The 26,724-nt window shown below is 53.9% G+C and overlaps 1 protein-coding gene across 1 annotated transcript in view; it reads right to left on the bottom strand.

Moving 5' to 3' along the window:
* LOC121468955 (uncharacterized) overlaps positions 1–26,724 on the bottom strand; it is a 2,238,800-nt gene that overhangs the window by 1,863,358 nt on the left and 348,718 nt on the right. The window contains 4 exon segments of the mRNA XM_072920965.1: positions 8,127–8,563; positions 13,974–13,976; positions 23,733–23,777; positions 23,946–24,302. Of these exon segments, the coding sequence (XP_072777066.1) occupies positions 8,127–8,563; positions 13,974–13,976; positions 23,733–23,777; positions 23,946–24,302 (842 nt within the window).

Raw genomic sequence — 26,724 nt, 5'->3', positions numbered from 1 at the left:
TGCTGCTTCTTCCTCCGCCTGTGCTTGGGCTGTGCTGGTGGCAGAGGCAGCCAGGCTGTGCTCTGCCTTCCAGAGCCTGTTGGGAGCGGGCATGAAAAGCGCTGTGTGCACAGCAGAGAGGCCTGGAAGGTGCTGGCAAGAGCGTCCTGCGGGAGCAGGGCTCTGGGCTCTGGCTGGGAACAGCCTGGTCTTGGTGCCGTGGGCGCAGGCAGGAGTTGAGGCAGGTGAAGAGGCACTGAGCAGCTTGTGTTTGTAGAGGGCCTGGGGCTGCACGTCTGAGCCTCCACCTGGAAAGGCACTTGGGGGAATAGGAGCTAGAGCTGGAGTGCCTGTCCTGAAAGGACATGAAGTCCTTCAGCCTTGCCAGCGTTTCTTAAGGGTGTGTTGGTGTTGAGCAGAAAAGCCGCACATTTGGGGAAATGCCTTTGGAGGACAGGGGCTTGCTTCTCAAGGAAAGTGCTTCCCAGGGAGCTCCCAGTGAGCAGGTGCAAGTGTCCCCCTTTGGCTCTCTGGGGTCTTTTCAGTTCTTCAGGCATGTGTTGCTTGGCAGAGGGGCAGGGCAAGGGAGAAGGCTGTGAAGAGCAGGTTTGGCATCCACCTGGACCTGCAGAGACCAACCCAAGCACCTGCAGCAAGGTGTGATTCCCCCCCTTTGGACAGAGGTGTGAGCAGGAGCATCTCTGTCCATCTGTGCGCCCCAAAGCTCTCTGTGGGAGCTGTGAATTAAAAGGCCTTTACGCACACACGTTTCACATCTTCCCTGCCTGCTGTGTTTCAGCTCTTGGCTACATGCATTTGCCCTTGCTTGGTGGAAGCTGCTGTGGCCCGGGGCCAGCACAGAGCTGGGCTGGGTGGCCCAGGCAGTGTGGTAAGAGAGTCTTGGCTGATCTTGGTGTGTGCCTGGCCTCAGAAAAGGCTTGGATGGTTTGCATGCCAAGGTGTCCTGCTCCTTGGCTCTCCCTGTGCATCTTGGAGAGCACAAGGGAGGCATTTCTGGCAGCTGGGCATCAGCAGGCCTTCAAATGGGGGCGTGTTGTGGAGCGAGCCCAGCTGAGATACCCTGAGAGGAGCCCAGGGCTCCTTGCTCCCCTCTGCTGACACCTGAGCATTTCTCTGGTTTCGGGATGACCCTGGCTGTGTGAGGGGTGCTATGTGGACACGACACAGGCAGTCCTGTCCTGCTGGGTCCCAGCAGTGCCTCACAACAGTTCTGCATCCACGTCAGGATGCTGGCCAAGAGAGGTCCTGGAAGCTGAGGCAGCAGATTTTAAGCTTGTGCAGCTGCCTACAGGTCAAGGCCAGTGGTGTTCCCTCAGGATATAGCAATCCTGAGGGGTCTCCCTCATTCAAAGAAATTGGCAGACAAATGCACTGTCTACCAAAAGCTCTTTTATTGACCTGGCGGGAGGGCGGGGGTCTGCACCCCACTAAAATATTCCTCCACCAGGTATAAATTTCAGTGGGTTGATGCAGGAATTGTACCAAACATACCGTCCATCTTTACGCTGCTGAGGCAATTTGATAGGCAGGGGGTTGGAAATACATTGGCTCAGATTCCTATACTTGAAGCTGATGTCCAAGCACTGGCCAGGAGCGGTCTCGATGCCCTAAAGCAACACAAAGTCTTCCTCATGGCTTCCCTGCACAGGGCTGACTCCACACTTGCCCTTAGTTCTTCTGGCAGACTATGTCTAAAGCTTTGTGTCAAGTCACTCTCAGGTCAAGTTAGGCCTGCCAGGTTTTTCTTATGCTAACTGGTGCTGAGTTCCTATGTACGGCTGTGCTAATTACGTGTTTACTTTTGTGACTTGCTTGTGCTTACTTATGTCAAACAAAGGCTTTGTTTCATTGCCAAAGGTGCTTGAGGCCACCCCTCCTTGTGGCATCAGTTGCTTTCCTGTGGAAGGTTCTACCTCCCCAAGAGTAAAGAGGGAGCTGGAGAAAGAGCTTGCCAGGCTGCTCTCCATCCTTTACCAGCACTCCTGGTTTAGTGGAGAAGTCTGAGCTGAGCCCAAAGGTGCAGATGGAACAGCCGTGCACAGGAAGGCTCGGTGGGAAGGATGATCCAGGAACCATAGGCCTGGCAGCCTGAGCTTGCTCCAGGGGAAGCCCTTGGAGCAGATCCTCCTGAGGCCATGCCACGGCACTGTGCAGGGAACCAGGGCGTCTGCTGGAGGGTGGGAAAGCTCTGCAGAGGGACAGGGACAGCCGGGGTTCCTGACAGGGTGCTGAGGGCTTCTGTGCAGCAGTTTGGGGGAAGTTGGTGTTAGTGGGGTGTTGGGGAAGGAGTTTTCTGGAAGGTGAGAGCTCTAGGCTGGAATTCAAGTCACTTTGAAGGCAGCATCTGTGCTTTGGCACAGCTTTGGTTACGCAGGGCAGAAAGAATATTTGGGACTTTTCATGGTCCTGATTCTCCTGCAGGGAAGAAGAGGGGAGAGCTGTACTTTACTGGACAATTAGATATCTGGAGCAGGGGGAGGATTAGCCCTTTTGCCATCTACTCATTTGTTTGAGCTACTTTTGTACCACTGAGTGGACTTTCATTTCTTGAGAGCTTTTATTCCTTAAGAGACCTAGGATATTATCATCCCTTCATAGAAAACCATTTGCAAACCAAACAATGGCTCTTGGTTTTGCCCTTTTTTTGTGTAGCGTTATGTTCTGTAAAGTGACACTCAATGGATGAGGTTAAGGCAAATGAGTTGCTGCTTTGAGATGAGAAGCAGAATTCCAAATCTTCACCTCCTCAGGCCATCCCAATTAATTTGGGAAGTTTGCAATGTTTTGGAGCCACTTGAGTTGAGCAATGGGATGTAAAGCTTTCCTGAATGGAGGATTCTTCCTTGCCAGATTTTTCTGTGCCTTTGTCACTGAGGTGTTTTTGTGCTGAAGGCAATAACTTCAATGAGAAAATAATTTCGGCATGGAGTAAGAGCTTCTGACAGAGACCAAGTGTTGCCAGCAGTTGCTCCAGGTGTTCCTGCCAAGCAGGAGCACAGCCCCCAGTGCAGGTGGGTTTGGCTCCCTCTGGCACAGAAGTCCCCCAGGGGCACAGGTCTCTGGGGCAGGAGATGGGCACCAGCCCTGCCAGGGCTCGGGGGTGGCAGGTCTGCCTGGGTGGGGACTCTGCCACAGCTGCTGGTGTCAGCGCTCCCTGAGGCCCAGGGCTCAGAGCAGCATTCCTGCCCTGGCCCACAGTTCCTTGTGTGTGCCACACCCGCGGGTTTAGGGTGGCCACCAGCCGGGACGTGTCCCAAGGAGGCCGTGCCAGCTTCTGTGCAGGGCCCCGTGCCCTTCCCAGCGCGGCTGCGTCGGCAGCCCTGGGGGCTCCTTCTGCTGCCCTGAGCCCGCAGAGCAGGGCAGCGTTTGCTGATGGTTTGAGCTGCTCCTAAAGACCGTGCTGGGCTGTCTTGGACGCTTGGGGGAAGGGATTCCTTCCAACCTGAGCCACTTTGGGTGGGCTGGGGGTGCCCCCAGGGCAGGGGGCAGTGTGTGCAGGGGCCCTTTGTGACACGTGCAGCATGGTCACCGTGGAATGGAACAGTGTGTCCAAGGGCCCTTTGTGACACGTGGTGACATAGGAGCTGACAGTGACAGGACCATGCCACAGTGCTCCGAGCACGGGACAGGACAGGACGGGACAGAGCAGTGCTGTGAGGAGTCCTCGCACAGCGCACTCGTTCGTGTCTGACCCAGAGCTTTTTCGAGGTATTACTGCTGCAGCTGACCTCGAGGCCAGACCACAGGACTTGCTGACCTGTGGCCTTCCCGAGGCTTCTCTTCTGCAGGTGCCCTCCAGGGCAGAGTGTGGGACTTGGTGCCCCGGAGGCATCTCCCATCCCTGCTGCCGGTGCCCTCGAGGCCAGAGCACCATCCTTGACAGGAGTCTCCTGTCCTTGTGGCAGGAGCCCTCGAGACCAGAGCGCAGGACTTGCTGTCCTGAGCCTTCCTGAGGCTTCTCTCTTGAAGGTGCCTTCCAGGCACGAAAGCAGGACTTGCTGACTCGGAGTTTTCTGAGGCATCTCTCCTGCAAGTAGCCACAAATCCAGTCACTGACATGGAGCAGAAACCCCTAAGAGTGCCCAAGCTGGCCTGGGTGGAGGGAGAGGAAGAAGGCCCTGGAGCTGCCCCTGCACACGAGACTGTGACACGGCACCAGAGTGCGAGGCACAGCTGCGGGTGCTCCCCGTGAACCTCAGCTCTGGGACCACTGTCTGCCCCAAGCTTCAGGGGCTGCAGGGGGAGCCCGGCTGGGCTCTGCCCTGGGGCCATCCTGCAGGGACAGCTGCACACAGGGAGCATTCCCTGCCACAAAGAGCCAAGCCAGGGCTGCAGGGCAGCTGCTCCAGCCCCGACTGCACTGCTGAGTGCTGTGCTCTGGGGCTGGGGCTCCCCGCACAGGGGACTGCACTGCTGTGCCAGAGGAGACAGAGAAGCTGCAGCTTCAGCCTAACTGAGGTGGGTGCGTGGGCTGGGAAGAGTGGGGAGGCTCAAGGGGATTCACAGAGCTCATCCTGCTGCAAGGACGAGGAAAAGGGAGCGGGAACTCAGCAGTGAGGAGAGCTGGGGGCTGGAGAACAGCTCTGAATGACGCTAAAATCCCACCAGACCTCTGAGACATTGCTGCTCCTCAGCCAGTGACAGGATGAGTCCCTAAGCCTGGGGCTCGGCCTTCCTCATGGTGAGGGGCACCAAGGAAGGCAACAGTGTGATGGAGACTGGAATGGGCTGGGAACTCACTGGGGGAAAAGAGGGAGCAGTTGGGGAGTAAAAGGCAGGTGGGGGAGAGAACTGTTCAGAGAAGGGCTGAGCTACAGCTTGAGCAAGCTGCAAAAAGTCATTTGGGGTCATCCCAGATTGATTTCATTTCAGAATTTATTGAACAAGTTTATTTTTTGGGTGGTGCCATGTTTTCCCTTGGAGGTGTACACTCTGCAAACTTGAGCTGTGTTGCTGAAATGCTCAAGCAAGTCAGCGCTGCAGGTCACCCCATTTCTCCTTTGGCTGATTGCGGCCCGGTGCTGAGCTCCAGCAGAGCCCTGGCAGAGCCCAGAGCAGCCTCAGCACCCGCAGAGCCCGGCTGCAAGGAGAGAAACCAGAAAGCCCCATCAGCTGAAGGCTCCTGTCCCCTTGTCCCAGCCGCCCGCGGTGCCCCGCACTTCCTGATCCAGACTGGAACACACCTGGAACGCTTCCTCTACAAAAACTAACAACAAATTATTGAAAATAGATTACAGACAAATAGGGCAACAAGAAAAAAGGTCAAAAATCTTATCTCTGTCAGAGGCTTGGGGAAGGCCCAACCCCTGCATGCCAGGGAAAAACCCACCATGGGTGAGGGAAGCCCAGGCTTTCTCCCTTCCCCTGCACTGCCCCCATGGTGATCCCAAAGCAAACAAGGGCAGAGGAGCAGCCCAAGCCCTTCCCTGCCTGCAAAGCAAAGCAGCCCCTGCACAGGCTCTGCAGTCCCACCTCTGCTCCCACCGTGGGGGTTTGTTTGTGTCGGGCTGGCTGCCCCAGCCCAGCCCCACCCGGGGCACGGTGGGTGCTGGGGGCTGTTGGCAGGGCCAGGAGCCCACTCCCATTTCGTACCCACCCCAGCCCATGCCCCCAGCCCTGCCAAAAGCAGCCTGGCAGCCGACTGAAGGATCAGCTGCATCTGCCCCAGCAAAGGGGGAACCTTTGGTTCCCAGCCAGGCTGTGCAATGCCCAAATCTGGAAGCATCCCCCTGTGTGTGGACCCATCTGCAAATTCCCTGTGGAACCTGGCTTTAAAGGAGATGTCAGAATCAAAGTCCACCATCTTCAGCCTGCCGGTGGTCAGTTGGAGCAAGAGGTTCTCATCCTCGATGTCATCCTCGACGTCATCCTCGCTGCCCCCAGCAGCAGCAGGGCCGACCCAGCTTTGCTTCCGAGATCAGACGAGACCGGGCGCTCTCAGGGCGGTGTGCCATGGGCACCTGCAGCCCCTCAGCAGCGCCCTTCAGCCCACCACACCACCCTCCGGGCACAAGCCCAGAACCCCAAAGGGGCTCGACAAGCCCAAAAGGGCCGCCCCTGCCCACAAGGGGATCTAGAGACAGGCCCGAGCCCACAAAACACACACAAGGGATAGAAAAAAAACAAGGCTCATGTCTAGGTTTGAAAAGACAGGAGTCTGTGAAGGAAGGCAAAAGCCTCCTGTGAAATGGAAAAGGTAAACCCCCTCCCTCCGAATTACCACAATTTAACAAAAGGCTCTCAGGCAAAGATATGGGAATGGGAATAATAGTTCTTTACCAGGAAAAAAACTAAATAAAAATAAAAATTTAAAAAATGCAATTAGTACAAATGAAACTAGTGATGGAGGCAGAAACCTGACACCCTGAGGAGTCAGGGTGTTGGTAGTAGTCCAGTTAAAATGGTGGCTGCTCCTCCTGGAGTGGCAGATGAAATGCTGCTGAAGTGGTGATCTCTAGAAGGGTGGAGTTTTCTCTGAAGGTCTGGTAGTAGCTGGGCCTGGTCTTCCTCTAGGAATTCAGCAGAGAAGAAGCTGCTGGGATGAGGTTCTGGGGGTCCTGGTGGGCACTGGAAGGGAGTTTGGGGGTACTGGGTGTGACTGGGAGGGACTAGAGTGAGCGGGGAGGGGCTGGATGGAGATTGGGGATGGAAAAGCAGAGATTGGGATGAGGTTGGTTGTGCTGGGAGGAGACTGGGAGGGGTCTGGGTGAATCCTGGTGGGGCTGGGAAGGGACTGGGAGAGGGTTTGGGGGTCCTGGGGCAGCAGGGGGCGACTGGAAGGGGGTTGTGGGATCCTGAGAGGGACAGGAGGGGCTTTGGTGGGTGCAGGGGAGGTGAGGAAGGGATAAAGAGGGAGGTTTCAGGGGATCCTGAGTGGGCTGGGAGCCACCAGGAGGTTGCTTGGAGGGGTTTGGGTGCCTGTGGGAGCTTTTGGGGGGTCCTGACCCCTGCGAACCGCTCAGAGATGCCGCCTGCGGCAAGATGCTGTCAGGCACTGAGGGTTTCGTGTTGGGCCTCGTCTTCCTGGCTCTGGGGCTCGGGTTCTACCTGTGCAAGGTCAGGGGGTTCCCAGGGGTCGTGTCCCCTCTCCCCAAGACTGTGGGTGCTCCCCCCAGGGCCCCCAGCCCGGTGTCACCCCTGTTTCTCTGCCCACAGAGCTCCTGAGCCACCGGCGGCCGCAGAGCTTCCCCGTGGCCTCGGGCCCAGCCGGGATCCCCCGCTCCATCCCCACGCTGATTTTGGGGGGGTCCTGTGTACCCCCAGCCCTGCTGTCACTCTGCTCCTGCCCGCCTGCTCCCAGTGTTCCCAGTAACGCTTCCCAGTTAAACCCAGCCCAGTTTCTGGGGGCACTGGGGAGGGACTTGGGGGGACCCCACGGCGGGGCCGGCACTGGGCAGGGAGGGCGGGGTCCGGGTGGGGAACACTGCCTGCTGCGGGTCTGCCCGGCAACTGCTGAGTCATCAGCGCCGCTCTCTCTGATTGGCTGACTCTTGTCCACCGCATTCTCTGATTGGCTGAGGAGAGGCCCGGGAGTGCAGAGAAGGAACGGGAGAGATCCCGCCCCGAGCAGCGGCACGGGGACAACAGACCCAGCCCGGGCACAGGGAGGGAATTTATTACCAACCAAACCACGGCAGCACGAGGAGAAGGGAAAGAAATCCCTCCAACACCTTCCCCCCACCCAACGGGGATCACCCACAACAGGGTTATCCACCAGGGAGAGACATCCGAGATTAGACCAAAGCCAATTCCGGATCCTCCCATGGGGGATGGAGCTGGAGCAGCGCACCAAGCTCTTCCCTCACTCTCTTCCCTCACTCCAAGCTCTTCCCTCACTCTCTTCCCTCACTCCAAGCTCTTCCCTCACTCGGGGCACTCACAGGGCTTCCCTTAGTGGTGCCTCCGTTGGTGCTTGGTCAAGTTTGAGCTCTGTGAGAAGCTCTTCCCACACTCCCCACACTTGTAGGGCCTCTCCCCAGTGTGGATGCGCCGGTGCACGGTGAGGTGGGAGTTGCGGTTGAAGCCCTTCCCGCAGTCGGGGCAGCGGAAGGGCCTCTCCTCTGTGTGAATCCGCTCATGTAGGAGAAGATTGGAGCTGGTCTGAAACCTCTTCCCACACTGGGGACACTCGTAGGGCTTCTCCCTGGTGTGGATGCGCTGGTGTTTTCTCAGGGCTGAGCTCCACCCAAAGCTCTTCCCACATTCCAAACATTTGTAAGGCCCTTCCCCGGTGTGGATCACCTTGTGCTCGATCAGGCCACCCCTCTGTCTGAAGCTCTTCCCACACTCCCCACACTTGTAGGGCCTCTCCCCGGTGTGGATGCGCCGGTGCTCGGTGAGGTGGGAGCTTTGCTTGAAGCCCTCCCCGCAGTCGGGGCAGCGGAAGGGCCTCTCCTCTGTGTGACTCCGCTCATGTCTGAGGAGATCAGAGCTGGTCCGAAACCTCTTCCCACACTCCCCACACTCGTAGGGCCTCTCCCCAGTGTGGATCCTCTGGTGCTGGATCAGATGGGATCTCCAGCTGAAACCCTTCCCACATTCCAAGCACTTGTGGGGCTTCTCCCTGCCATGAGACTTCTCCACCAGCTCCGAGCTCTGGCTGGATCTCCGCCCGCCTTCCTGGCTCAGGGGGGCTCTTTCCTCCCCGCAGCTCCCTGGGCTGGGTTTGCAGCTCCTCCTCCTGCAGCATCTCCGGGGCTTTTCCTCCTCCTCCATCCAGACACGCCCAGGGAATGAAAAATCCTGGTTTGGGGAAAAAAAACAAGAGGAGAGTACCTTGGACTGGAAGTTCCTCCTTGCTCCAGTTTATCTCAGGAAGTCATTGGGAATCTTATGTCTGTAAGAACCTCCAAAACACCAAGATTCAGCCCAAAAATCCCACAAACTGAGAGATACAGATCAAAAACTCCCCAAACATCACAAGTCAGCAAAAACCTCCTCCAAAACATAAAGATTCAGCTGCCACATAAAACCAAAGCACCAACATTTAGCCCAAGAAAGCTCAGAAACACCAAGATTCACCCTGGGAAAATCCTGGATCCCCCTCCACAGTCAGCTGCTGCATGTGGGGGGAGCAGCGCTCCTGGGGCTGGGGGAGGCTGCAGATACAGGGAGGGGTGAAACCTTCTGCTGCTTCCTCCTTCTGCTCCTCCTCCTCCTCCTGTGTCTCTGCTCTTCCTCACACTCCTCTTCCTCCTGCTATTCCTCCTTCTCCTGCACAATCCCACCTTCTCCTGCCACCTGCATCATTTGACCATTCTGTTCCCCAAGCCTGCTTCTCCTTCCCTTCTCCTCCTGCCCCCAGGCCCAGCACCCACTGCCGGCTCCCTCTTCCCCCAGACCCACAGCATCCCAGCCGAGGGGCAGGGATGGAGCTGGGGCAGGTCGGGCTGGGGCAGCGCTGGGCTCTCGGCCGCTCCCGCCCGCACTCGGTCCCCACTGCAGCCGCTCCCGCCAGGACAGCGCGGGGGGGCCCGGCCTTGGCGCTGCCCCACTCCCACCTCCCCAAATTCCCCTCGGGGGGCGATGGGGCCGAGGGGGAAGGCTCAGAGGGCCAGGGAGCTGTAAACAAGGGAGTGACAGGAGAAGGAATTAGTTTCAGAAAATGTTATCAGTTGATGACACAGACTGCTGCTCTGCCAGGGCCCTGCTCAGTTCATGAACTTCCAGAAGAACAACAAAGACTTAACAGAGCCATGAATATCATTTGCTATATAAAAGCAGGGAGCATATTAAGGGAGTATGTAGTAGGTGGATTGGGAAGTCTGTAGCTCTCAAGTACTTCAGCCAATGGGGAAAGCAGAGGGAGATGTGGCCAGGAGAATTAGGATTAAAAGGAGGCTGTGTCCTCCAACAATTGGAGAGATCCCATGGGGAATGCTCCATGGCCTCTCCCATTTTTAGGAATGAAATTAGTTTCACAGGACTCCTCTGTCTGCTTTGTGGACAGAAACCTCTGGTGATGTCAATTTTTCCGCACACCCTGGGGCAGGGAGTGCAGCTGAAGGTGCCTCACCCACTTTGGGTGATCGGCTCCCTTGGCTGGCAGCGGCACCGGGGACTGATTGGGGACCCGGGAGTGACCAGGAGACAGACGAGTGACACATCGGGGGGGTCTGTGAAGAGTCAGCAGGGAGAGAGCACTGAAAATCTCATCAGTGAGTGCCCTGGGATCTTCGGGGAGTGAACATGGCAGGGCACCCATGGAGCGGAGAAAAGGGAAAGCCAGGGAGGGGTCCTGGCCAAAGGGATGATGACCCCAAAATGTCTCTGAAGGGTCCCATGGGAGAATGCTGAGGTAGTTTGCACATTCCCCCAGAGGTAATAAAGGACATGGACACCCAGGGGGGCAATAAGGGAAGTGGAGAACGGATTTGGACAACAGGGGATGGAGGGTGTTGGTGTGCTGGGAAGGGATCAGGTGAAGGGGAGTGTGCAGCAATATGGTTCAGGCAAGAAGCAGCAGGAGGAATCTATGTGGTAAGAAAAAGGATGATGGCAAAGAGGAGGAAGAGAAAAATACTCAGGATTGGGATGTTTTTCAGCAGGGTCTTATCCTGACAATTTGCCAGCTGATACTTTGAATTCCCAGTTTCCAGGAGAGGAAAAGCAGGAGGTCAGGATGTCAGGGGTTTCTCTGTGGTGGGCAGCGGCAGCAGCGGGCGCAGAGCTGCGGGACCGGGAGCAGGGCTGGGGGCCTGTGGGGAGCTGCGGGGCCGGGCCGGGGCTGTGGGGCAGCCGGGGCTCAGCGCCGGGCGCTGCCTGAGCCCACCAGCCCCGGGCAGGGCCGGCAGTGGCCCCCGGCCCCCAGGAGGCTGCGGGACGCCCCGGCCGCTGCCCGGCCCCGGGGAGCTGCCGGCCCTGCCCGCCGGGGGGGCCGCCTTTGGACACTGCGGCAGGACAGGCACCGGCTCTGCCACACGGGCTGTGCAGGGGACCCTGAGCACAAGGAGCAAAACAAAGCAACCTCTGGAAACGCAGATTTTCATGGTTGGACATAGAAGGGAATTTTCTCAGGCAGCCGGTCTCAAAGCAATCAGTGGTCAGGTTTGGATATTGGCACCGGGAGTGGCCACTGAAGGCATGGGCACGCCTCTGAGAACACAGGTTCAAAGCAAGAACTCCCAGCAGAACTGTCTCTTTGCAGAGTGCAGACTCTCCCCGCCCACCACGGGCTGGGTGGGGGAATGGAAGCCCTGCGGCCTGGGAGGGATAGGCCAGGGGGAGGAAACCTGAGATGTCTTTGTTCCCCACGCCCCCACACCACCGGAGGGAAACAGACAGAGCCTGAAGGCACCTGGAAATTCACTGGCAGAGGAGAAGGAGAAGCGGGGGGAAGGTGCCCAGCCCTGGGAGTTGGGGTCTGGGCTGAGCTTTCAGCAGTCAGGGGAGTCCAAGACTTTTAACCCTTTCCTGGGAAATGAAAGCGTTGTGAAATATTACTCCTCCTCACCTTGAAAGAGAAAAGAGACAGTCTGGGACCTGAGATGTTAGGGAAAGAAGGTTGGGGGGGAGATGATGGAATGGCTTTTGGCTGGACTTTTCTTGTAAGCCATTGACTGAGCCAGTTTCTCCTGCAACAGAGACTGCATCTTTAGGGGGATGCAATGGTGAGCCAAGAGACCTGCTTCAGCAAATTCCAGCACAGGAATGGAGTGAACAGAGGAAAGCTGAGGAGGGTGTGGTGATGCCCTCTGTCTTCAGGAAGAAGATCTCCATTTGCACCCTCAGCCCCAGGGGAGGAGGAAAATGGGTGGGGACTGTTCCCAAAATGAAAAGTGAACTGTTGTTTCTTTTGTTCCTTGGCAAAGCATCCTTAAAGGAGCCCTATGAGCAGTCTGTCCATGCACGGCGGTGAGGGCACTGTGACATGGCAAGGAGAGTGTCACACGGGCACATTTTCTCTGGGCAGTGCCATGTGTGACATGGAAACACGAGAGGTGGCAATTGTGTTTCCTGGGGGTCTGTGGTGCAAGAGAGACTCCTCTCTCCCCTGATAGACTGAGTATTGATTATCTGAAAGGTGATGACCTGATTAAGGGTCCAAGTTGTGTCCCACTGTGATTTGTTGGAGTTTGGGTGCAGGGAGGAGGAATGTTTTGGAAGGTCTTAATTCTGGATGTAGTGTGTATCTTTTATTATAGTAGTAGCTTAATAAAGTTCTTTCTCCTTTATTTCTAAGCTTAGGCCTGCTCTGCTCTGTTCCTTATTGCATCTCACAGCACTTATTTGGGAAGCTGGATTTCCATGGGGACACAGGCATTGTGCCAGCATCAAAACATGACATGATGGTGCATGAAGGATCAGGATTTTCTGTGAAGGATTCGGTTTGGGTCCCTGCAGAAAGGAAAGATTTTGCAGAAAGCTCAGCAGCTCTCAGAGGATGAGCACCCACAGGCAGTGACCGGGGCTGCAGGAGTGGCACAAGAAGGCCCTGCAGCACTTGGGCACAAAGGCACAGCAGCTGAAGGCAAGGAGGGATGAGCAAAAGGCCAAGCTGAAGGCAAAGGCCATGGCAGAGTTCCCACAGCCCCTGAGGGATCAACCCCAGGGCCCAAGGGGGCCCCAGCACCCAGGGGACGGCGTCGGCCACAAGCACCTGGCAGAGGCATTGCCCTCCTGGCCAGGGCAGAGCCCACCCAAACAGCCCCTGGGAAGGAGTCAGGGCTCCAGCTGCAGCCCACAAGGACACTGCAAGCACAGACAGCAGCACCCTCAGGAGGAGCGAGTCCACCCCTGCATGGACATGGATTGTCAGGGCTCTCTGAGCTCCCATCCCACCGGGGACCCACCACACTGCAGCCCTGGAGAACATCCAGGCTGGGTCTGCATCCAGAGGAGGCCTCTCCTGATGGACACAGGGGCCTCTCCATCCACTCTGAATCTTACACCTAAGGGGGGAACATTGTAAAGGAATGTTTTCATTATTAAGGGAATAAATGGGAAAGCTGAGCTGGTGTCATTTGTTCAATCAGGAGCTGTGGAGGATAGGTTTGAAATAAACTAATTTCTTTCTCTTCCTGCTGTGATTGTAATTAATTAGGAAGGAATTCGATGGTGGCATTGTAATATTGTAAAAGGTGATACAGAGGCTATTGCTGCTGTACCTTTGTGTCAAATGTCTGGCAAGGCCTGTGCTGAAGGGAACCCAGAGGTGTGGGCAGCCCCAGAGGGAAAATTTGATGTGGAGCCTCTCCAAATTACTTGGAAGCAACCAGGACAAGCAACACCCTGTTCCAGGGGAGGGAAGGAAGGGCTCACAGCCTGGTATGGAGTCCCTGCTAAAGGCAGGGCTCTTGGAGCCAGGGATGTCTCCCTACAGCACTCCTGTCCTGCCACTGAGGGAATCAGATGGCTCCAATGAGGAGCACAAGAACAAGTGGCAGACAAAGCCTCTATGAAATGGCTGAATTTTCTAGATAAAAAACAACTTTTGAGTATAAAGGCAAGAAGTGCAAATGGTGGAGAAAAACGTTAAATATTTGGGACATATTTTGACTGAAGTTACGTGGTTGAATGACCAAGAGAAGGTGTGGGCAATCTCAGAAGTAACGTTATCCAGGAGAAAAAAGGAGCAGAGACAAGTCTGAGAATTAATAGGGAATTACACAGGCTGGATTGAGGATTCTCTCTTCCAGCCAGAACATTGTAGGACTTTGTAACCCCAGACAGCCTCCATGCTGTGGTATGGACAGGAGAAAGTGAATAAAACTTGAGAAAATGAAAAACCAAAAATATTGATGCCTCAGCTGTGGCTCTTTTCGGACTCAGAAAAGAAATTTTCTTTCAGAAAAGAAATTGGAATTGTAGGTGAATGTTAAATAGGGCCACGCCAAAGAAATTCTTGGGCCATCAAGATTTTTTTTTGTGTATGTTTCTGTGTGGCTCTTAGAGATACCAAAATTTTGGTCTGGGTTCTTCGATGTTCAGCTTCTGGCTGCATTTTGCAAAACTAGAAGAGATTCAAAAGTGACCCCCTTAACTCATAAACAGGCACCCAGGAGAGGAGCTTTAGAAATGCAAATTAACACTGCTGGGGCAGAGTGGGGACAATGTACCTGGCTCTTCTTGCCTGGGGCAGGAATTGGCTGATTCCCTCTGCCCCTCACCCCAAGCTCTGCCTGCTTGCACAGATGGAATCTGCACTGCTGAAGGCAGAGCCCATGGGGAGGATCTGACTCTGAAACAGAAATGGGTGAAGCTGCAAAAGGAAACAGCAAATGGAGAATGTTGTGAAAACTTCACTAAAATAAGGGGGGGATCATCCCCCTGCCCACTCCAACATCTGCTGCCACTGTCTGTGCTGTACAGGGTGTATCAGAGCACTGGGGCTTTTGCTAGAACAAGTCCAGGGAAATTAGTTGGAATTCAAGTATTTGATGCTGTATTTAGAAAAATGCAGTCATTCATGCAGCCCCAGCTTGAGGGAGCACCCAAAAATGGGGAAAAGATGAAGGGCCACCAGAACAAATCCTACAACACCATGGACCAGCCCCTGGGAACCCAAACCAATTCATATCAGGAGACTGAGAACCCATTTATCATTTCAATGGCATCATTACATTACAAACTGTCCTCGGAATAAGAACCAACCAGACAGCTCCAGCTCCTGACCTTCCTGCTGACCAATCCACTGAAATGAGGAACACAACATTTCACTAGGGGATGGGACCAGATTTTCTGTTAGCAGAAAAAGCAGGAGTTTGTGGAAAACTAAATGATTCAAACTGCTGTTGGCAAAGAGATGACAAAGGGAAAGTGCTGAAAAAGATAACAAAGGAAATAGGAGAGCAGTTTATGTATTGGTCCAAACACAGAAAGGATGGGAATGGGACATGCTTTCGTGGCTCCCGGCACACCAGGGGTTAAACGAATGCTGCTTCTCCTCTTCTGTGCTGCAGCAACTCTCATCTTTTTACCATGCTCCACACCTTGGCAGTGCAGCTCATCCAGCAGCTGAGCCAAGGGATGCAGGTGGCAGCCAGGCCTCCTGATCCACAAAAGGCTACAAAAGGACAGGGAATGAGGGCACCGAGAATAATCCCAAAACCAAAGAGGACCCGGGAAGAACAAAACAGAGTCAAGGAGTGAATCTGCCTGGAGAGAGAGACAGGCACTTGTAGATAAGGAAGCTACGGGAGAAACCCTCAGTTCCAATAAATGTCAAAAATTGACCCAGACAGCTGCTCAAAGTCCCGCTAAATTCCCGAACTTCCAGGAGAACAAAGGCTTAACAGAGCCATGAATATCGGCGGGTATACAAAAGGAGGGTGCATATTAACGAGGACAGGCAGCAGGCGCATCGGGAAGTCTGAACCTTCCAAGGACCTCAGCCCGTGGGCAAAGGCAGAGGGAGATGCGGCCGGGAAAATGAGGATAAAAAGGAGGCTGCGGACTACAACCATGGCAGGGAGCGCACGGCAAATGCCCCACGGCCTCTCCCCCTGCTCAGCAATAAAGTCACTTTTACAGGACTCCTCGCTCTCCTCCGGCCACAGAAACCTCCGGCGACGGGAATTTCCCCGCACGCTCCCGGCCGCGGGGCAGCCCCCTCGGTCCTACCCACAGCAGCCGGGCCGAGCCAGCGCTGCTCCGGCAGCGGCTCCTGCCCAGGCCCCGGCGGGAAGGAGACCGCGGGCAGCCGCTCCCGCCGCGCCCTCAGCCCGGGGCCAGCACGGGCCGGACACGGCACCACCGACCCGCCGCAGCCCCCTGCCGCCCCCTCCGCCCGCAGCCAGCCCCGAGCCCCCGCAGAACCCAGCGCGGCTCCCACCTGCGCCGGGGCCGCCTCCGAGCTCCGCCGACGCCGCCTCACCGCGCTCCGGCCGCTGCCGCCGCTCCCGGGCCCGCACAGACGCTCCCGGCGCCAATGGCGCCGCTGCCGCCCACGGCCGCCCTCAGCCCGCCGCCGGGGCCGTGCTGCGCCCCGCTCCCACCAATCAGCGCGCCGCAACCGCGACTGACGGCACCAGCGGCCAATGGCAGCGAGCTGGGGGCGGGCTCTGCGCACGGCCCAGACTCGCCCCGCGCTCTCAGGGCCCCCCGCGCTGCGTGAGGGCAAAGCCGGAGATGAGCAACAGCCCCGGGACGGGCCCGGGCCCGAGGCGGGATTGAGCTGCCCACACAAACAAACTTCTCCGCACCTCCCGCCACGGCTTTCCCGGCCCTGCGCCTTCCGTGCCTCCGGCTCTGCGGGAAGCCCGGGAGCCTCCCTTCTCCTGCCCCTCATTAGTGCATCGGTGCTTCGCTTTGATTTCCCCCAAAAAGGGAAACCTGCCCAAAGCCCTGTGGGTGAGCGGGGGAGGGGAGAGATTTCTGGCAGAAAACTCCAAAGACTCAGAGCAGGATAAGGAGAAGTCAGTGCAGAGCCTTAAATGCAGCTTTCCCCACGCCTCCCTGCTCCCAGCTGCACCTCCTCCCCCGGCAGGGCAGGAGACAGGGAATGGGGCCGTGCTCAGCTCATCCCCCGCGGCTTCTCCCTCTGCTCAGGGACAGGAGTCGTTCCCTGCTGCACCCTGCGCTCTCTCCCAGCCGAGACTTCTCCAGGAACTTCTCCGAGCCGAGTCCATCCCCTGGGGCACAGCCCCCTCCAAGTGCTGCAGCGTGGGTCACTGTGCCACGGGCTCGGTCCTGCCAGGCCAGGCTGCTCCAGCGGGGCCCCTCTGCCCACGGGGTCACAGCCTCCTCTCAGGCATCGCCGAGCTCCAGCCTGGCTCCTCCAGGGGCTGCAGGGGGATCTCTGCATCCCCACGGACCTGCAGGGGGATCTCTGCATCCCCACGGACCTGCAGGGGGATCTCTGCATCCCCACGGACCTGCAGGGGGATCTCTGCATCCCCATGGACCTGCAGGGGGATCTCTGCATCCCCACGGACCTGCAGGGGGATCTCTGCATCCCCACTGTAATATATGTTATGGAATAATTCGTGCTTATATAAAATATACATCAAGTCAGTTGTGCTTGTACAAAAAGGTTCTTAAAGTTTTAAAATACCAGAAGCAGCAGCCGGGGCTGCAAAAACCACAGATGGCAGAGAAAGAAAGGCCTAATTTACAAATGAAAAAACGTGGCTCCGTGCAGAGATGGGCTCTTTCCGGGGCAATCGAGGAGGCACCCAATGTGATTAGTAAGGGTAGTCAGAAGCTCAACCCAGACTGAATCACAGGAATTCTATCCCTTCCCCCTCCCTCTTCAAAGGGGGAAATCAGAAAAATATTCGGATTATTGGGATATTGTAGATTGTAGATTGAAGGATGCACACAGGCAGTAAAATTTTTGTGTGAATAAACTGACAGAGGAGATGATATAAAATGGAGCAAAGAAGATGGTGAAAAACTAAGAAAAATGAAGTTAAAACTAGCCCCAATCTCAACTTTAAGCTTACCTTCACTAGCAAAACCCTTTCATCTGTACATAAATGAAGAAAAGGGGGTAGCTCATAGGGTTTTGTTTCAGGAGTGGGGAGGAGTAAAGAGACCCGTGGCTTATTTATCAAAGATGTGGGATCCAGTAAATCAAGGCTGGCCAGTGTGTGTTCAAGCTATAGCAGCTACTGCAATCCTGGTAGAGAAAAGTCATAAACTGACTTTTGGAGGTAAATCAATTGTGTGCACACCTCATGCAGTATGAAATTTCTTCCGATTTGCATTGTGATTTTTATCTTGAAATACATAACTTACTGTACTCTAGGACTGAGAAACTAGTTTACAGCTGTGACATAGAAAAACCTGCCATTAATTTATTTTGAGTTGATGCAGGCTGTTCACTCAAGTGGTTCTCAGTGTGTAAAGTTAAACTAAAGGTAACACCAGCTACTTGGTAGGTCAATGAGAAACATTTTTTCTTCCAGCCAGTCCTTTTTCATGTACCCAAATGTGTTTTGCTTTCTTAGGTTTTTTTTTTGTATGTTTGTTTGTTATTTTTTCTGGAAGTGCTAACTACTTGCAGTGTACCTGGAACAGCAGCTAGAGTTGTTCATGCATGAGACTTCTGAAAAATAGGGCTCATTTTTTCCCCAGACTTGGAGGCGGCTGCATATAGAAAAGGGAACCTACAAAGCGAAGTGAAGAAAAGGTTTCAGTATCTTCTAATGTAAGCTGTTAATCTTTTTACTTTCAGCATCACTGTGGGTGTGTGACACATACACATTAAAAAGATGGTGGGGGGATCTCTGCTTGCTGTAGGTTTATTTCTTGAATGAGTTAGAGAGCTGTGAGGAAGTTTTGGGCTCCCTGTGTGGATTACCCAGGCCTGCAGGGAGGGCTTGGCCACGATTCCCTCTGTGCTGCAGGCAGCCCTGCAGCGTGGCAGCAGTGGCTTCTTGCCTCTGGTGAGTTTGCAGGCAGGGTGCTCCAGCACTGCAGTGCTCAGGGGCAGTTTCCTATTATGACTTTAAGGCTTGAACTCAGGAGCGCCTCTTCCCACCCAGTTATTGTTTGTGCCGTAGGGACCTATTTAGAGAGTGTTTCCTGGCAGTCAAAAAGAGAGTATTGCAGAGAAAAATTCCTCACTTGCTGTCCTCCCCCTGTCCTCAACTCTATTCATATTTTGTCCATTCCCTCTTCAAAATACAGATTTGTAAAACTCATGCTCTGTGTCCTCAGATGGCCTTCCCAAATCAAACCTGGGCTTCGTTGCAAATTGCATTGCACTAACTAGCATTGCCTTAAATTTGTTTTGGTGCAGGCAGGGTCACTTTGGAAATAAGTTGTTGTTTACTTTGTTCCTGCCACCTTTTCAAGCTTGTGAATGGAAAATTGTGATAGCAAACCAAGTCTTTATTTTTGCACTGTCAGCTGTGAGTGGCTGGTAGCCTTGGTGGAGGGTGCCGTGAATTACAGGCCTGCAGAACACACATAACAAAAGTAATTTACTTTGTAAGGAAGTTGAAAAAGGGGGGAGAGGTGATTGGCAGACTCACCTCTCCAGGAGGTAGGACTAATGTTAGAAAGTGGACTGATATTGGAATGTGGCTGCTGAAATGTGAAGAGAGAAAAAAAAAAGAGAAAAAGAGAGAAAGGGAAAGAGAGAGAAAGAGAGTGAAGGGGAGAGCGAAGGGGAGAGCGAAATACACCCCCAAGGTCCCCTCAGCCACAGCTATCTGTAAGTTCTCCCCCATTCCTGCTAGGCAGAGTGACAACAAGGAGGGGGGGAAGTGGGGAAGGACAGAGTTAAACCCAAGGCTGTGAACAGGACCACCAGTAGAGATAAGATCAAGGCAGAGATAGTGACTCTAACAAAGTGGTTTATTGTCTTAAGCAAGATTTCTTTTTTCTTTCTGATTGCTGTTGTTAAGAAGAGAAGGCTTTTGTTCTGAAGACTTAAAGTCTGTAAGACTAAAACAGTTAAATGTTACCCAAAAAGTATAAGGCAAGAGATGTGATACATCTCCTGTTAAAATTGGCCTGGTCTTTTTATTTAACTAATTATAGCTCACAGGAAGAAGAATTGGTCTCTGCAGCTATTAACACAGCTGGATACAAGAAGAAGATGTGGCTGTAGAAAAAGAGTTTAGTTAAACTCAGAAAGTTTTAAAGAAAACTAATGGTAAAAGTTAATGCAATATTGTTTTTCTTTTAACACTGTGTTATTAAGAAATCCTTTCCAGGTACCACTGAAGCAGCAATCCAAACCACGGAAAGAGGGTGAATTCATGCCAGCAAAACCAAAGGACTTGTGCAGAAACTTGAGGAATGGACTATCACATTGAAACCGGGTGATACCAAACTGACTTCCAACCAGGACTGGGTGGTAATGGTTTGGGAAGACCCAAATGATCCAAGGCAGGTACAAAGAATAACACCTCACTGAGAAATAAGGCAAAGCTTGCATCACTGGTTCTAAGCCCTGCCTGAATAAACCCTGAGACGCCTCCGACACCTCCTTGGCACAGGAACACTGCCACTTCAAACAGGAGGATCAGGAGTGTTTTAGTCAAAGAGTTCTTATAGCCTGGCCTCAGCCTGTGCCTTGTACAGGGAAGAAGGGAAATTGCCATCAGTACTATACTGTATACTTTATTTGATTCATCCTCATATTGGACATGGCAGCTGGGTTACAAGTGAATGTTTAAATTATGAGAATAATTGGCATTGTAGTTCACAAAATCTATGTTCTCGTTGCAAGAAGTATTGAGTACTGAATTAATTCCCTATACAGAAAGAACTCAAAAACTGAAGTAATAACTTTGTTTTGTGGATGGGAATTATTAGTGCCTGTTGAGTGAGAGATACCTGAGGAACGGTGGGAAACCACAGTTAAGGAGTGTCGAAAAGGACTTGCCTAAAAAAATGAGTAAAAAGGAGTGACAAGGGAAACAGAGGGCAAGCCTGGATTGAGCACTGTACTCACCACCGAGAAGATCACACGTACCTGCTGTAGGAAGCAACCCCACAGGCAGGGGAGGTGGGGGTATAAGCCATGCCAGACCTCTGCCATTCCTGTTTCTGTCTCTCATTTGTTGTCTTTTCCCTTCTGAGATACCAGCAAGATCGTGTCCCAAATGCTACAGAAAGTATTACACGGAAAGGAACCAAAGTTCCTTTTTGTTACACACACCCATGTCAACAGCCACAGACCCACCCAAACTGAGTACCTGCAGGCAAAATGGGGAAAATATTGGATTACAAGGAACTTAGGGAAAAGTAGTAATACTTGGGGCATGGAATGTCCAAAAGGAGAGAGATGGATTTGTTTTACATTTGATCTTAGAAATATAGTCAAAGATTCGGTAAAGAGACTATTAGTAAAAAAAAAAAAAAAAAAAAAAAAAGGTAAAACAAGCACAGCAATCTAGCTCTGTATTAACCCCAAATTATATACTGCATTGCATTATAGGACTCCAAGCAGTTATAGAGGAGATAACAAACAAAGCTGCTCAGGCACTGGAATTAATATTGAGTCAGCAAAGCCAAACTATAACTGCAGTGTATTAAAATAGGTTGGCTTTACGCTATTTATTGGCTAAAGAATGGGGTGTACAGATTGTTGAAAATAGATGGCAATGAGGGCGTCATCCTGGAAAAAACAAAGGATATCAGAAAAAAATTATGACCCTGGTATCAGTCCAAAAAAAACCAAAGGGTAAATAATGTTAAAAACTAACAGGTGGGGTAATGTATTGAGAATGGGATGGTGGAAGAAATTAGGATTCTTCCTTTTATGTGTTACAAGTGATATTTCTTCTTTGTTTAATCCCATGTTTTATTTCATTACCAACAGAGTCCAAAGAATGCAAGAGGATAAGAAATATTGCTCAAGCCAAATGATTTATAAAGAATAAGAGGAGGGATTGTGACAAATACATACTTACAATTGGCTTTTCGCAAGTGTTACAATGAATATTATATGTGTCATGTTAGAAAGTTTATGCTGTTCCATAGGATCTCAATTCCATATAATCCCAGTCCAGTTTGTCCCAGTCCATAGGATCCCAGTTCCATATTTGATCCCAATCTCTAGTTGATCCCCGTCCCTATTTGATCCCAGTCCATATTTGATCCCAGTCCCTATTTTATCCCAGACTATATTTGATCCCAGTCCATATTTGATCCCAGGCCCTATTTGATCCCAGTCCCTATTTGATCCCAGTCCCTATTTGATCCCAGTCCGTATTTGATCCTAGTCCCTAGCTGATCCCAGTCCATATTCTGAGGACGCTGGACTTCAGGACGGTTTGGGTGGATGGAGACGAGAGATCTCTGGAGGCTGCTCTTAGAATATCTGGTTTATTAGAGAGGGTGAAAGGCCCTGCTTGGAGTCACCAGACCTGACCCGTGGCAGGCCCGAGGGCGTGGGGGAAGGGAGAGGCAAGGGGTAGAGGGAGATAAGAGAGGATCCCAAGAGGATGTTCCAGGAGAGGGGCAGTTCCAACAGAAGGGAAGTTCCAAGAGAGCGTCTGGCTCCTCAGGGACTCCTTGTCAGGGGCTTCAAGGTGGGCTGGAACAAGACTCAGGCCAATGGGGTCACAGACTCCTGATGCTTCAGGGGAGGGTTACAGGTGTGGGATGAACCATACATTGGGGTGAGATCCAACAGTCCATTTGACCCTTGGACCTACCTGTAGGTAAGGGCATTGTTCAACCAGAAGGGGGAATTGTCTTCGTCCTGGCTGTACGATTGTGTTCTACTTGTACAGTAACTACGGTTTGGTATGTCACAACTTGTTACCATCTCAGTCTCTGTATTTTCTAAACCTTTTGCCAGGCAGTCATATTTATAAGGCTTTCCTATTTGAGCTTCCCCAAGACATATGATCCCAGTCCATATGATCCCAGTCCATATCTGACCCCAGTCCCAATTTTATCCCAGTCTATATTTGATCCCAGGCCATATGATCCCAGTCCATATCTGACCCCAGTCCCAATTTTATCCCAGTCTATATTTGATCCCAGGCCATATGATCCCAGTCCATATCTGACCCCAGTCCCAATTTTATCCCAGTCTATATTTGATCCCAGTCCATAGGATCCCAATCCACATCTGATCCCAGTCTCTATTTGAACACAGTCCGTAGTTGATCCAAGTCTCCAGCTGATCCAAGTCCATATGATCTCAGTCCCAATTTGATCCCAGTCTGTAGGATCCCAGTCCCTATTTTATCCGAGTCCCTTGTTGATACCAGTCCATAGGATCCCAGTCCATGTTTGATCCTTGTCCGTATTTGATCCCAGTTCAGTTCATTCCAGTCTGTAGGGCCCCAGTCCCTAATTTATCCCAGTCCTTAGTTGATCCTAGACCACAGGATCTCAGTGCATATTTGATCCCAATCTCTGGTTGATCCCAGTCTATATGGCCCTGCACACATTCCAGAGGTCTGGAATTTCAGCTCCCAGCCAGGAAAAGACATTCCCTTTGCCCTCAAAGGCAAAGCTCTTGAGAAGGGGCTGAAAGCCAAGTGGAGCAAAATCCTACAGAGACATTTCACTGCTGGCCTCCATAACTTCAGCTCCTGAACTAAGAATTAAAATAATGATTGGGAAATAAAATAATTTAAAAACCAGGGGTGGGTCATTGGGGGCAGAGGGGGCAATTAAATTAGAGGAGGATTCAATTAAATCAGGGGAGGCTCTTTGGTGGTCCCTGAGGAAATTAAATTGGGGGAGGGTCTTTGGAGGTCCCTGGCTCAAGGGAGACACGGAGAGAGAAACAGAGCAGGCAAAGAGAGGTGGGAGGGAAAGGAGGACACAAACACAATCAGCTGAGAAGGTGGTGCCCTGAAAAACAGAACTGCCACGGACTGGGAATGAACAGCAAAGAAATCACTAAGTCTGAAAGTTGTATTTGCTATCAAATACATCCCAGCCACCCAGCCCCACACAATCCCTATCCCACTGCTCCAAACTGGGATCCCACTTCTCCCAGTCTCCTCCCAAACCCATCTCAACCTGGCAGCTGTGAAATCGAGTGAGTTTGGTGTGGGATTGTTTTTTTTTTTGAGGTAGGAACAAACAATTTGAAGAGGGATTGAGCCTCTGTGGTTAAAATTCAGCTGTTTTCAGTGGGATGTGAGTGGTTTTGAGGTGAAAGATCGATCCCTCTTGGCTTTTGGAGAGCAGAGAGATTGAGAAGAGAAAAAAATGAAGGTCAACACAAAAGGAGAAGCAGCCAGGTGTGTTCCCAACATGGATCACAGGGAATGTGGGGCACCAGGGCTGTGCCCAATGTGGGTCCTCCAGTGGGGGATGGAGTTTAGCTCTTCTCGCACTCGGGGCACTCGCAGGGCTTCCCTTACCGGTGCCTCCGTTGGTGTCGGGTCAAGTGAGAGTTCCTTGAGAATCTCTTCCCACACCGGGGACACTCGTAGGGCCTCTCCCCGGTGTGGATGCGCCAATGTCTGATGAATTTTGAATTTTCCATGAATCCCTTTCCGCAGTCGGGGCAGTGGAAGGGCCTCTCCTCCGTGTGACTCCGATAGTGCCGGAGGAGACAGGAGCTGGTCTGAAACCTCTTCCCACACTCAGAACACTCGTAGGGCCTCTCCCCAGTGTGGGTCCTCTGGTGCTGGATCAGGTGTGAGCTCCGGCTGAAGCTCTTCCCACACTCCCCACACTCGTAGGGCCTCTCCCCAGTGTGGATGCGCCGGTGCTGGATGAGTTCTGAGTTGTCTCTGAATCCCTTCCCACAGTCAGGGCAGCAGAAGCGCCTCTCCTCTGTGTGAACCCAATAGTGCTGGAGGAGACAGGAGCTGGTCTGAAACCTCTTCCCACACTTGGAACACTCGTAGGGCCTCTCCCCAGTGTGGGTCCTCTGGTGCCTGATCAGCTCGGATCTCCACCTGAACCTTTTCCCACACTCCAAGCACCTGTGGGGCTTCTCCCCATCATGGAGCTGCTCAGGGACCCCCAGCTCCGAGCTCTGGCTCCATCTCCGGCCGCCTCCCCGGCCCAGGGTGGGTCTTTCCCCCTCAGATCCCCGTGATCTGCGTTTGCAGCCCCTCCTCGTGCGGGATCTCCGGGGCTTTTCCTCCCCGTCGGGTTCCTGTGCTGTGGAGCCGCTCAAAACGGCCTCTCCCACCAGGTTCTGCCGCGGGGATTTGTCCTCCCTGCTCTCCATCCTCAGCTCCTGCCCTGGGGGAGGAAGGACAAGGAGAGGCTCTTCCTCTTCCTCGCAGCCTCCCAGGGGCTGGGAATGGGAAATCCTGGTTTGGGGAAAACAAGGGATGAGCACACAGAGTTTGAAGCTCCCTCTGTCCCAGTCCATCTCTACAAGTCCCTGGCCGCCTGGGCTCCATAAAAACCTCCCGAACACCAAGATCCAGCCCTGAAAAAGCCTCCCAGGAGTTCCCCGTCCCTGCTGCCTGCCCTTTGCTGTTCGGGGCTCCCCCCTGTCCCAGCTGCTGGGGTCACGCTTGCATTGGGGGTCCCCCTTCTCCTCGCTGCCCGCCCTCCCCAGGCTGACAGGAGTCCCAGCAATCCCAAAAGCTCCCCCCTCTTGGCTCTCCCCATCCAGGGGTGCCGGGGCTGTTTGGGCTCCCGGGCTCCCTTCTCCCCTTCTTCCCTGCTCTGGGCTGCCGGGGCTCCAAGGAGTCCCCCCAAGGGGCCTTTTCCGCTCAGCTTCGCAGTTCTTCCTTCTCCAAACATCTCCCCAAAAACCCCAACCCAGGCACCCCCCAGGAGATCTGGCCCGAGCTCCCCCTCCCCGCTCACCTGCGGGATGGGGGGCGATGATCCCACAGGTGGGGGCTGCGAATTCAGGCAGGGCTGACCGCGCGCTTCTCTCTGCTCTGCTCCATCCGCCTTTCAACCTCCTCTTCCTCTTCCTGCCGCCCCTCCTCTTCCATCCCCCCTCCTCCTCCTCCTCCTCCCTAAGCCCACCTCCCGCTCCTCCTCCATCCCTGCCCTTCTCTCCCTGCCCTTCCTTCCCCCTCCTCCTGCTCTCTAACCCCACCGCCTTCTCCTCCCTCATCCCTCATCTTCCATCGCTCCTCCTCCTCGTCCTGTGTCCCGTCCCCTCCTGCCTGTCCTCCTTTATCCCTTCCCTTCCATCCCCCCTCCTCTTCCTCGTCCTCCTCCTGCCCCTCGCTATCCCCACCTCCTTCTCATCTTCCATCCCTCCTCTTCCATCCCCCCTCCTCCTCCTCCTCCCCATCCCCACCTCCCGCTCCTCCTTCATCCCTGCCCTTCCCTCCCTCCTCCTCCTCCCCCAGGAGCAGCGACACCCTCGGTTCCCATTCCCGCAGCCCGGCAGCCCGCGGCAGGAGCGGGGATGGAGCCGGGACAGGTCGGGATGGGCAGCGCGGGGCTCTCGGCTGCTCCCAGCCGCTGTTCCAGGGGGGAACCCGGCCCGGGCCAAAGGAGAGGCAAACTGGGGAAACTGGGGGCTGCACATCCAAACTGGGGCTGCCTGGGGACCCTGCCTGGGCACTGCCGGCCCTTGGGGCTCCTCTCAGGAGATCAGGAGGGGGGAACACAGAGAGGGCTCGGGGATGCCAGGAGTGGCAGCACTGGGAAGGACTGGTTTGTACTGGGATTGTACTGGAATCATACTGGGAGCAGCTGGGCCCATGCCAGGGCAGACTGCAGTCACCCCGAGGGAGACTGGGATCGTACTGGGATCATACTGACACAGAGTAGGAGCCTACAGGGGGCAACTGAGACCATGCTGGGGGCAAATGGGATATACTGGGAGTGACTGGGAGCATGATGAGGGTGACTGGGAGCAGCTGTTAGCAACTGGGATCGTGCTAGGAGCAACTGGGAGGAACTGGGAGTCACTGGGTGCCTGCTGGGGATGACTGGAAACGACTGGGCTTATACTGGGATCATGCTGGAGGTGACTGGGATCATACTGGCAGTGAGTGCCACGACACTGAGGCTGACTGGGAGCAGTTGTGAGCAAATGGGATCGCGCTGGAAGGAACTGGGAGTGAGTGGGAATATGCTGGAAGGAACTGGGGGACACTGTGAGAGACTGGGAGGGACAGTGAGGGTGAAAGGGGCAACTGGAACCGTGTGGAGCACAACTGGTTCGTATTGGCACTGACTGGGAGCACACTGGCGTCATCTCTGGATCATACTGGGAGGAACTGGACTAATACTGGGAGTGTCTGAGAGTGACTGGGAACACACCATGCACAGCATCCCTGTACTGGGGGTGACTGGGAGCAACTTGGAGCACTCTGGGAGCAAATGGCATCATACTGGGATTGACTGGGCTGATGTAGCTGGAGGCAACTGGGACCATACTGCGAGTGATTGGAAGTTACTGGGATTATACCGGGACCA

This window comes from Taeniopygia guttata, chromosome 34, assembly GCF_048771995.1.
Source record: "Taeniopygia guttata chromosome 34, bTaeGut7.mat, whole genome shotgun sequence".
NCBI lineage: Eukaryota > Metazoa > Chordata > Aves > Passeriformes > Estrildidae > Taeniopygia > Taeniopygia guttata.
This window is presented reverse-complemented; position numbering and strand designations above follow the sequence as displayed.